Source organism: Nanorana parkeri, unplaced genomic scaffold, assembly GCF_000935625.1.
Source record: "Nanorana parkeri isolate BGI_ZX_2015 unplaced genomic scaffold, ASM93562v1 scaffold957, whole genome shotgun sequence".
NCBI classification, from domain to species: Eukaryota; Metazoa; Chordata; class Amphibia; order Anura; family Dicroglossidae; genus Nanorana; species Nanorana parkeri.
Genome location: NW_017307225.1, coordinates 401,833 through 414,953, shown reverse-complemented (window position 1 = coordinate 414,953; position 13,121 = coordinate 401,833). Strand labels below are relative to the sequence as shown.

Below are 13,121 nucleotides of genomic sequence, written 5' to 3'. Positions count from 1 at the left end.
AAATATAATTTTAATAAATAACAAATATTTGTAAATTTTAAATTGCGCTTTTTTGAAAAATGGTGAAAACTGACAGTACTCAAAACTATACAGTAAATGCGGGATTTACGCTAAAAACGTCAAGGCTAACACATGTGGTAACATGTTACTGCAGCGCTATAAGCATTGCAGCGTGCGACAACTGATTCGCTAATACTTACCTTTCCAGGGATCCCTAGCTGCTTCTTCGTCAGTCTCAGCCACCAAAAAAATTTGCTGTGTCGGATGGTGTTTATCGGGAGTCAAGACGTCACCCCCTTTGTCATGTGATAGTGCTTGGACCCAATGATTTGCCACCAGACACTAGCCACGCACTGTTAAATAGAAGAAGGTCATATGCTCTCCTATACTGGAAAGCAACGGGTATGTTGTGCTGGCTAAGCTAGAGGCATACATGGTGGGGGATCACTGTTGATAAAAGTATTAGTGGCTCAGGGAGCCTAAATGGGGAAAGTGACAATATTTAATTAACACACGTGCAGTGAAGCACTGCAACACATTGAGCATATATGAAGGGGTGGCTGCCAAAAGTGCTGCATGATGGTACCAAGAACAGGGACTGGAGCAGACAGCTGGAGGGCACACAATGGAATGCAGGCAGTAGGTAGGGATAGCTGAGGGAGCACACATATTTTGCATGTGTACAGCTGTGATCAGTGGCTTTTCAGCCACTGGTCCCACTCATTCTCAAACTGTTAAGCATGCAGGGTATTACTCTTCTATAAATGAACACTGCTGCAGTGACCATGAATGTATAACCTAAGGTAATTCTGAAGAGACAAGGGTGGTCTGCTGCAAGCAATTCTGTTCTGACACAACCCTTACATCCTTGGCAGTATAAGGAATAAAGCTTAACTGCAGCCAAAATATTTTTTTGGATTTTGAATTTGGATGGGTAAGGAAAAGTTACATTTTCTGACAGGTTTCTGTTACTGTCTGTGACGCCTTTTGGGTCGATTTTTCGTCCCTGCCCTTTTTCATCCCTTCCCTTTTTTTGTCCCTTCATTTGGTTTTTACTGGGACATCAAGGCACAGACAGCATTGAACGCATTATTAGAAGTTCAAACCTTTCCTTATTCTATTGCATCTGAAGTTTGGCTGTTCACATTTGCCAACATTTTAAGTTAATAGATATCTGATTGTTTACATTCTTTACTAAATATTGGTTTTAATGAGCCAAAGTCAAATTCCTCATTTTAAATCCCTGAACTTTTAAATAAGATGATCATTGAACTTTATGCTATAAGCATAACCATATTTTTGACTGTTTTTCATTTTCAGATTACTCCTAGCTCCATAATGTAATATATTGGTATATACACACTCTATAGGAATTAATAGAAACAGGTTATGATAAAGTGCTTATATTTCAATAAAAACATGCACAGGATCCTCTGTGCAACAACTGACTGGATAGAGTAAATGAAATGCTTCTTTTAAAAAAAGGTCATCTACTGATCTCCAGAGAACTTTAAACAGCATGTAGCAATAATGAAACGTGCTCTTGTGCATATAACATTAATATTGCTAGCAGCACAGTACTTGGCCATAATTCATATTCATAATTACAGCAGCTGTTTCTGGACATGGCATGCTTCTTTTATACAAAAAAGTTAATTTCATATTACTCATTTTCTTCAAAATATTTCAAATTAGAATATTAACAAAGTGTGTAGCAATAGTTCATTTATATTGTAAGATTAGCATTTTGTATGTGTTCTTTGTTACATGTAGAGTAAACATAGTAAACATCTACAGAATATGCAGATTCTACATTCTTAGGGGCTGACCTTATATTATGACATTAGATTCCACTAAATTTTACAAAGCCGTAGTACTGTTCAACCTGCGTACAGACTTTGGAAAACGAGTTAACGACATTTCCCATCATTAGTAACTACAGTTGCCATAAAATTTTAAAATAAACCTTCTTTAAAGTGACCATGTCACCACAGCATTACTTTTACAAAGCACAGCCTGTAAAAAAAATAAGGCTCTATACTTACCTTTCCAGCAGCCGGTTTGTTGAAATGCAGCCATTTTGTTTTTCCCCTGGCCACCGCAGGTATTTGACTGTTCAAATAGGTCAAATACCTGTTACCCCCGCCGTATGCCTTAGTTTCTTTCGTTGGTTTGTACATGCTGAGCCAGCAGGAGGAACCATGGTGTGTGGTCAAGAAGCAGATTTTCCACACAACTGGAAGTATGGAATACGTGCAGCAGTCAAAGGTACAAAGCGAGAGAATTGCAACAAACAGGTCACTGAAAAGGTGAGTAGAGAGCCGTACCTTTAACGTTGTCTGCTTTGAGTAAAAGTAACCATGTGGTGACAGGTTTGCTATAATCAAAAACCCGCTACAAACAATTAAGCTGAGATTAACAGTTAGAAGTTGAGATGTCTGTACATACTACAGTTTATAATCCATGCACCATAATAAAACTTGATCCAGGGTGCGCTTAATATTCACTGGCCACTTCCACCTCCAAAAAGAAAGAATTTCTTAGACGGGCCATCTTATATTATAACAACCAATTTCAATGGGGATAGAACATTTTATTGAATGCTGTGGGGGCAACACGCACCGTTAGACAAAGACCTTTTCATAAATGAGGCTCTGTAATATCTTATAGACCTACATCCCTGAGGACTCATGCAGCATTTCTTATGCATTATTATGTACCATATGTAGTGACATAATTTCATGGTGGGTTTAAATATAAAATGAAAATTACACAGTTCATTAAAAATCAAGTAATCATTATTGAAAGGGATTCTGATAATTAATTTAGGGAAATTTTTATTCTATGTGTTACAAGAAAAAAAAATCTATCCGCTTTTCTAAAACTGTGTAAGGTTAAAAGTGTGTTCCTTGCTTCCAAAACAAGCACAAACCCCTGATATGCTGCCATTACTAGTTATCATGCTCATATATAATTGGCTAGTGCAATGATAAAGTTCTGAGTTTCACTTGTAGCATTATTACTACATACCAAATAATGGAAAGCATCTAATGTTATTCGCATTGTGGTGCCATCATACTTCCTATGTATTTTTCTGTTCTTTCTGACAGGCTGCCTAGAAGTTGTTCTAGTAAGAATGTGTCGTGCCTTCAATCCATTAAACAACACTGTTCTATTTGAAGGAAAATATGGAGGGATGCAGATGTTCAAATCATTAGGTATTTATTCTATTATTAAACTTAAAGCTGATGTTTAGTTATATTTTATTGGGGTGGGATAGAGCACCAGATACAAAAATTACCCCCAGTGAAGTGTATCCTACATCCTGCTGGCTGGTGTAATAATCCTTCCTTCTGTGATCCCAGATCCTCCTCACAGTGATGAACTTCCAGCACTGTATGGGTTAACTGCCCATGTAAGAGTGGAGGCTCTGTGCCCTTTGCACTCCCCTTTCACCTCTCTTGTCCATTCCAAAAATTAAGTATTAATTACACAGGGTGCAAGGTGATCTGTAAATGGTTGAGGGATGAAAAAATGACAGGATCACCCTTGCCCATTCACAGAGCGCCCTGCATTCTGTATAAATAGTACTTTTCTGTTTCAGGGAACTTTATTCTGGATATTTTTTAGATTGAGGGGGTCGCTTTAAGCACATATTCAGACTTGATTGCTTTTCTGATAACATTGGCCATCTCTCTCACTCTCTCTCTTCATTATTTATGGGTATGTTCTTTATAAAAGTACTGACTCCAACACATCATGTGTTAGTGTAATTTGTCATTTCTCGAGTACGCTCAATTTTTATGGCTTTCTTAGTTGGACCTTTACACCCAGAGAAGTGTCCTAACTCAGGGAAATGATGCTCGATAAAAAAAGCCTCCTGTTTGCTTGCTTAAGTATATGACCACTAAAGATTTCATCGTCAAGCTGTTTAGCTCGTTGCATATATACGACCCATATACATCACTGTTGTAACAAATACTTTTATCCAAAAAAGTTGAGTCATAACATTAGTATAATATTGGTCAGTATAGTGCTTACTTTAGCCTGTAAGCAGTAAACATCATTCTTGGAGTTTCATGATGAACAATGGAATTCTGTATTTGCACTTTTCGCCTTGACTAGCAGATCAGGAAAAGTCTTTTGCAGGCTCTATCTGCATTATGATCATACTAAATATCATTTCAATTATTCAGTCAATTGCACTGAAATAAAAGCATAGCTAAATTGTGCTGCAGTTCCATGAGAAAATATAACCTCTGGTAAAACAGTAATATAGACATATAAAAATCTATTTTAAAAGCCAATTAGATGTAGTCATTTTTTTTTCTCTTTCTTTCTCTCTCTGCGTGATGTCGATTGAAAATTGGAGATTTTAACTAACCAAAATACTATTTTCTACTAGCACCTGTTTTTGTGACATGATGGCAAGCTGTGTTGTGAACAGAACTGCACAATGATTAGCTTCTCCCTCTCATACTGCTTTCCTTGGCCTACAGGTTCCGATGATTTAGTGAATGAAGCATTCGACTTTGCAAAAAGTTTATGTTCCCTCCAGCTAACAGAGGAGGAAATTGCCTTGTTTTCTGCAGCCGTATTAATATCACCAGGTACTAATTATTATGTTAACAGCAAACATTGTCTATTTATACATGTTGCTCATCTTTCCTTTTTTTTCAAAGTATGTGTCTAGATCTGAAAATGATATATTTTCATATAAGTATGTAAAAAAAGCATGGATGTGTTAACGTACTTGTTTATGAAGGTGTTTACACACATTAAAATAGTTTATTTTACCCCTACCCTGCTTGTAACATTTTGTGGAAGAAGATTCTTCTTCCTATGGAAACTCTGAGTTTATCAGCTCAACGAGGCAAAAATATACTGTATATAACCTGAGTATACTGTACGCTATTATGGAAATGTTAGCGTGCTAAAATGCTTTTCCATCCTGAAATTTTTATGAATCTGAATGGCTGGTTTTCTATCCAGCCATATTGTAAGTCAGTCATCTTTTCCATATTATAAAAACCACAGTGTATAATTACCCTAATGCTGGCTGCGACCTTTATTGGCTATTTTTACTACAACAACTGGATAATATAAATAATTTATTGTTTTATTCTTGTATATTCTGTTACAGTGTATTCTATACTGACAATAATACATGTTGTACACACCTCAGAGCAACACACCCTCCTCTATGACAGACAAAAATGTAAATAGTTAGAAAGTTGCATTAGTACATCCATCTCTTAAACAACCATTCCTAATCGTTGTCACTAATATGGGTAGTCAGCATCTACCTGGACTCCATTATTTTGGATTTAGCTGTCGCTGTGCATAGCCAACTCTTTCCAGATCAAGCCTATATTGGCCTATATATTACTAGAGGGTGGTCCGCCATGCACAGGGCAGCTTAAGTTAGAGTGATTATTTCTGTGTGCATGCATTTGCCTATAATAACACCTAATTAGAAATTAGTGAATGTGAATGATCAAAACCCTGTACACTGGCACTGCACGCCATCTGCTTCTAAGGTCTCATTGTGGAGTATGGATCCACAAATACAACATTCTTATTTTGTTTCTATTTTTTTATGATTTTGTTTTTTTTTCAATTAAACTAGTAATGCATGCCCCCTTCCTGGCTATATGAGAGGTCATCCTTTTGACAAAAATACTTTTGACAAAATGTTTGAATACCTTTTTACACAGTTTAAAAAAAAATCTGTATATATAGGGACATATTCCTTTGTTTAGTTCACATAGACATTTAATAATTTTAGCACCATCTAAGTTTAAGCAGTTGTTAATACTTTTGTTGCACATATGCTGCTCTGTATTGCACATATGCTGCTCTGTATTGCACATATGCATCCCAATCATTTTTCCTTCCTGTATTGCATTAGATCGACCATGGCTGATAGAACCAAGGAAAGTTCAAAAACTTCAAGAAAGAATTTATTTTGCACTTCAGCATATAATTCAGAAGAATCACCTAGATGACGAGACACTGGCAAAGGTATGCGTCAGTCTCAAAAATTGCTTTTTCATGTACAGATGTGTTTCATCTACAGATGTGGACACATTTCTTACTACCCTAACATTTCATTAAAACAATGCTTACTTAATTTCTAAATGAAATTAAAAGAAAGTGTCTCATACCTGCATGTATGCTTTGGTATATTATAGATCAAATGGCCTAGACAGATTTGTTGGTACCCCTAGAAAAGATTATAAATAACTGGATCATAGTGATATCTTCAACTAACTGTTTTATTTAAAAATTGGGATAACACCTATTTTACATTTTGTTTCATGTTTCCATTTTAATAGCATTCTTTCTTTGCAATGTTAGAAAAGGCTGTAAGGGGTGAGGGATCTGAGGTGGCTTCTCCTATGTATGTCAATGAAGCTTATCAGGCAAACACAATCCTCAAATTTCAGTCCTAAGCCTTACACTATACGATTATCATACGAGAATCACGGGAAATGCCACGATCGTACGACAATCGCAAAGTGTATAGAAACGGTTGCACGTCTTCCGTCGAACAAGCAGGCTTGAAAACCCGCCGAGAATCGCACTAGTGGCCTGCTTGTTTGACAACTGCCGAACGGGCCGGTGTGTGCACGCGCACACTGCCCGTTTGCAGTGATCGGAAGCCCGCCCCTCCTTACGGTCATCGGAAGCCCCCCCGTTAGCGGGGCTGGCTTTCGATGATCGCAAGTACGATCTGCCAAGATGGGCAGATCGGCAGATCTTTTAATAAGCTTACGACCATCGCAAGACAAAAGTCTTGCGATGGTCGTAAGGTGTATGGGCACCTTTAGTGTGGTCTGACCAGATTTCAAATATAGTCTGCTCAGTTCATTAAAATAATGCTGTGGCAGAATGTTTTCAATATTTATTATGTGATTTGGGGTGTTTTTCTGACTGCAGTCTTGGCTTTCCTTTGAGTGCTGTATTTGTTTGTCACCTGCCCTCATTGTGTTGCCATTCTGCCCGCCCTGACCTGTGCTTTTAATACAATCCTGTGTGAACACTGACGACCAAAGTTTGCTAACAGACTACGCTCTTGTGTTTCAACTTTGTAATTTGCTGCAGTTCTCAGATTACATGTCATTGAGGTTGGTTTACTGAAGGAGTAGATGTTGGTCACTTAACAACGTGAGTGTTTACTTTGCAAAGTGAAATGATTGAAGAAATAAAACTTTATTTAATTCACTAAGCAAAGTAAACATTCACATAAGCAAAGTGAATGTGCATTTTCCTTTAGTAAATCAACCCCAATGTCTCCACTTAGATATACCTTAGAGCCTAACTTTGGCGCATCATACAGAAAAACCCACATGTCTGCCTGAAGGCTCCTGGTGAAGACCAGGCGTCCTTAAGTTCCCATGCCTTAAGGAATCCCATGTTTCCCTCTGTAAACAAAGAGGGTCTTCAAAACCCAATGAAGATTGTCCAGGCCATGGTAATAATTTAAATTAATTCTGTTTTCTACAAACTCAAGGTTCCTTACTCTTTTGTATTCTCAATTTTTTCACATCTTTCACATTTGGTTAGGAATCTGGATTCTGTTTTGGATTTGTTTTTATGTTTTATTTATGTATTTCCCTGGGCACTATCTACCCTGACCAATGTCTGTCTAGCGGTTTTGCCCGAACACCCCCTATCCTCGACATAGATTGTTTATGTACAACACTTGCATGTCAACTTAGTACTCTGCTGTTGTCAGTGTAGCAGTGTAGCAAGCTGTGACCTGGCAGTGATATGCAACAAAACCCATATTTCCTTTACTTTTTAGATCCCATGCCCCAGAGGAGTCCTTTCTTCCTGGCAGAGATGTCTACACTATTTGTGACAAGAAGTGCAAAGAGCAATGATAATGTGAGAAGCACAGAATCAGAAATCATTTCTAAACTGATCTGGCTTGCTGAAACTGACTGGTTGCTAATGCACTTTTCACATTCCCATGGCTCTCTGTTTTGCCTTCTAGAATAAGCCAGTTTTATCTTGATGCTGTAATCCATACTTGTATCTAAACACATGTACAACATTAGAATTATTATATTATGTCATTATATTAAATAAAAAAAATGTTGGAAATGGCTTTTAATCCTTGTGGAAAAATGTAATGCACTATACAGTGTTATCCGTCCGAATCTGCACACTGAACCTCTCATGTACAAGTTTATAAAAAACACAGCGCACTAAACACATTTTCGTAAAAGGGGTTGAACTGAGTTTAGTGCATAAATACTATTCATCTTCAACTTATAGTTATACACTAAGCTAAAATTCTGCATATCTCTACCAATATAGTGGATGTAAACCCTCATGTAAAGAAATCAGTATAAAGTGCAGATCAATTGCCTATGCAGTGTCACTTTTTAAAAAAAATTCTCCTTCTAAAACATACTTTTTCAGTACATTGCAGCAGGTATGACTAGGAATGAATATATGTACTCAGGCTTGATTAGTGGGCCATTCGGCAAACCCAACATAAATGTTAAAATTTGCAAACTTAAATCCGAACCCCAATAAAGTCTATGGGAAAGAGGGGTGTGGACCTAGAACATACATTTGCCCATTTGTACAGCTATCGCATCACATATTTTGCATGTTTACTCATTTTTTTTTTTAATTTTACATTTTGGTTTGACTTAGACAAAAGCAGCAGAAGGACCCCAATCTGATAAAAAAAAAATGCCGGTAGTTTTTGATGAGACATGATTTTTCTATCCAGCAGTAACAGGCATGAATTGACCAGTGTGAGCAGCAGTCACAACGTATCTAAAAGCTACTTTTGTATAAATTGGCCATTGCCACAACAGTTTAATAGTATAGTTTGTGCTCTTCTTTTATGTAGTAACCCAATGCATTGTTTTAAAAGTTTAATAAAATGGCAAAATAGTAAACATAAACACTTTAAAACTACAACATCACATTCCAATAACCCCACACCTCCCGCCACCCTCATATCCACAATTAATTGCAAAATATTCCAAAATAGACTTCAGTTATGTGCTTGAGATACATTGGCTAGTATCAGGACAGTATGTGAGCACTTGAATAGGAAGTTAATTGAAACAGCTCTGCAGTGTGGTCCTTTTTCACATATCTGCTACCATCAGCCTCTGCCTGCAGCGTATCAACCATAGTAAAAGTATCAGCCATTTGGGTACCACATGCATGAGGAAACACATTACTATGTACCAAAGAGCTCAGTGGGAGCAGCATTTTATTCAGACAAGTCAGGACACATAGCAGCTTCTTTCATTTAGAGTACTACTAATGTACCATTTTCCTCAAGGGCACATTGCATTAATTTATTTTAGCCCTGCTGATGCTCCCTTTTCCTCCTTCTCTTTCTCCTCAAAGGTGCATAGCAGCTGTTTCTTTTGGTGCAAGGTCATGTAGAAACCATTTATTTTGCGATTTTTATTTATTCTCATCCTGCTTCAAAGCACAGAGCAGCCACTTGCCTTTGTAGTGCTGCTCCTGCGCCCTTCTCCTCTGCTGGGCTTGGCCTCTCCCCGTCTCTGGCTATGAGGAGTTGGCAGAAATGTGAGTTGCTGCTGTCCCCAGGGCTGGTCCACAGACCTCTGCTTTGCTGCTGTGGAAGAAAAAAATGGTAAATTACTCTCATGCTCAGCGTCTTCATGCCAGCTTTACCTAACACCCTGTTGATGGCTGTTTTGTGGCCTGTGCTACACCACAATGTCATTATTTTACTCAGATAACCATATGCCTGCTGCCACTACTTTTCCCAGAAAAACATCTCTGCCCTCCACCAGCATGTGGAATGCCATGATGGAGCAGGTAGTGGAGGAGGAATACGAGGAGGAGTAGGGTTGAGGTGCTGGCGGGAAAGAGAAGTTTTCAGGTGCTGGTGGTGAGGAGGAGGAGGGTTTGGGTTGTGGTGGTGAGAAGTAAGAGCGTTGGTGGGGCTGGCAATGAGGAGGAGGAAGAAGTTTAGGGCTGCGTTTCACCCTTCCCCAATACAAGGGGGAAATCTTGGGGTTCTACTGCCACCATCTCAGAGGGTGCCCAACATACCCTACTTTAAGTGTGCCAGTCATTTACGAACAGAAACTGAAAACAAGCTCAGTCATGAAGGGGTTAAAAAATCAACATTACAGTGTATTTATTTCACGCAAAAACATTCTAATGAGTACAGTCTTTAAACCTTTTACTGAACATGAAATCCTAACTCTCCTTTTTTCTTCCATCTAACTGAATTAAAAAAAAAACATAAAAACATGAAATAGAAAAACACACCCCAAAAAAAAACAAAGTCTCTGCACACACTTCTGATCTGTCCCTTATCTGCTATAAGAGTGCAAAATACATTGAGGGATACATTGAGATTTATCAGGACAGGAGTAGACAAAATCTGGAGCAGTTGCCATTGGCAACCAATCAGCTTCTCTCTTCAGTTTGTTCAGTTGAGATTTGAAAATAAAAGATGGAAGCTAATTGGTTGCAGTGCACAGCTGCTCCAGACTTTGTCTGCTCCAGTTCTGATAAATTCCCCCCACTATGTCTGTGACTTGGTGTAAATGTAGACATTTTCAGCAATATACATCAGCATCAAACTTTTCCTGAAAACCCTGTTTGATCCCAAGCCCCCTATAGGAGCTTGCAAACCACAGTGTGTCTGTGACTCAGTGTAGATATAAATGTTTTCAGCAATACCCAGCACATCTAACTCTACTTGGAAACACTCTGTAATCTCTCACTAATCTGCTATGGGACTGTGTAACACACTGTTACTGTGCCTGTGACTCAAATTAAATATAGATGGACATTTTCAGTAATCAGCACCAGTAATAGCACCTAGCTTTTCCTGCATTCTGTTATATTTGCCTGAACTACCCCATGTCTGCTCCAACTCACACTGAACAAAAGCTGCTGGGAACCTTATACGTAAGAGGCTAGCAAATAAGAACATCACAATTATTAGGTGTTCTAAGCCATTTTAGGAAGAGGTCTGGAAGTGCATTGGTGTGTTGGCAATTAGTAGCTATTGGCACATACAGCAGCATTAGTATGCCATTTGCTCAGACTGTGGAGGACTTGGGTCCAACTGGAAATGATGATTGAGCCAAAACTGAAGTTCATTCCCAGGTATTAGCATGGGCCATAGCCATAAGTGTTTTTGGACTACACAGGCCATGCCAGTCTGACAACACGGTCTCTGCTGGTCTGTCCCCTAGTGTCAAGCCGAGCAGGTGGGCATTGCAGAAGAAGAGGAGGGGTAAATGGGTAGGTCTCTAAGCCAAAACTTAGGCCGAATGTGCAGGCGTAGAGCATGTATTTCTGATTAGAAGCACGCTAAATAAGGTGACAATGCTGCACCTGCATTAAAACCCTGGGAGCAAGTATTTTCAACCAATGGCAGGAAGTTCTGGAGAAGACTACTTCTGGCAGAATCACCAGTAACATAGTAGGAGATATAGAAGTAAAACAGTAAACGATAAAAGACACAATTAGATGAGAACTATGGGGTCAGTGTTTTTCCCCATAGTTCTCCTTAGGGTAACGGGAGGACACAAACTAGCGTCCTCCCGTTACCCTAAGCTCAGTATACCGCGAGCTCCAGCTCGCGGTATACTGAGACGCCGGAGCGGATCCCGACTTAGATGACGGGATCCGCACAGCTGCGTGAGTGACAGCTGGCTCTGCCTCCCGATCTACTGAGCCGACCTGTGACAGTCTCATTGTCACAGGTCGGCTAGAACTATGAGGTGAGTGAAAAGCACTCACCTCATAGTTCTCCTTTAAGAAAAGAAGGCATACCCTTGCATACACTTTAAATGCACTTCTAGATACCATTTCCACACAGCTCCATCTTCTTTGATATTTAAAGATTGCAGGCTGACCTAAATAGAAGGGTGACATCTGCTGCAGGCAGGGGTAACCGTAGAACACCAGAACCATGGAAGTGTTCAGGATAGTGCTGTGTGAAATAGGAGCATGGCTTTGAAATAGATGTAGACCAACTCTTTAAAATGTTACTTTTAATTTCAAAACTTATTTTCAATCTTTTTAGATTTGCAGCTTTTTTTTAGAATAATAATACCTGCAGAACTTGCATTAGGGTCTTAGTTCCGGCACTTCCTGTTATAAGGTGACAATTCTCTGTGCCTGTCTCCCAGTTGCTCATCTATGGTCTCACCATGTCACATGCACCTCTGGTGAAGACTTTAAGCACCCATTTCACATTTTCTGGTATAGTCATCATCAGAAAGCCAGTGATGAGCAATGACATGCAGACACTACTGGAGTGCATGCATGTAGACAGAAAGTTGGCTGTAAAGAGGCTTCAGGTGATCAGCAGTACTGAGGTGCAAACAGGATGGAGACCAGTGTTTTCTAAAAGGAAAAACAATTGTTTATGGTACTCTGTGCTTTAGTAAACTAAATGTCATTCATTTACTGTTTATACCAACTTTAATAGTATGTACACACCGCACTATATTACCCACCCCCCTACCTTCCCAAATAAGGGTGATTTAGTGAACTGTACCTTTAAACTTACAATTAACCTGGAAATTGAGCATCCTGCTTATGTAATTGTAATCACTCTTTTCCTTTCTTCACAGTTAATAGCCAAGATACCAAACATAACTGCACTTTGCAACTTACACGGAGAGAAGCTGCAGGTATTTAAGCAATCTCATCCTGAGATAGTGAATACATTGTTCCCTCCTTTGTACAAGGAGCTTTTTAACCCTGACTCAAGCACTGGCTGCAAGTGAAGACAGCTGGATCTTTCACATAGCTATGGAATGCATCACTACTAAGACAAAAGAAATGTGCTCAAAAGGACTTACAAAAACCACAAAAAAACATCACTACAGCAGCACTAGGAATGTCCTGCACTTACTAGAATTATTTTTCACCGCTACAGTTTGAAGAATGTAAATACGCACCTCTGAGTGAGGCTCTCTCATTCTCTTCTTTAATAACTATTTTATTTTCCTTTGGAACTGATCGTTTAACACTTTAGTTGCCAGAGGTGGGGCAAAATGAAAAAGGTATTGCAAACTCCCTGGTAGCTGAAGCATCTATCTTATTATATAGAACACTGGGTGTATTTACTTTTTTAT

The 13,121-nt window shown here is 38.9% G+C and overlaps 1 protein-coding gene across 1 annotated transcript in view; it reads left to right on the top strand.

Annotated features, from left to right (window-relative positions):
* Positions 1–12,770, top strand: part of RORB (RAR related orphan receptor B) — a 128,392-nt gene extending 115,622 nt beyond the window's left edge. The window contains exons 8-11 of the mRNA XM_018566523.1: positions 3,111–3,218; positions 4,500–4,610; positions 5,912–6,024; positions 12,615–12,770. Of these exons, the coding sequence (XP_018422025.1) occupies positions 3,111–3,218; positions 4,500–4,610; positions 5,912–6,024; positions 12,615–12,770 (488 nt within the window). The remainder of the gene's footprint in view (positions 1–3,110; positions 3,219–4,499; positions 4,611–5,911; positions 6,025–12,614) is intronic.
* Positions 12,771–13,121: the final 351 nt, after the last annotated feature.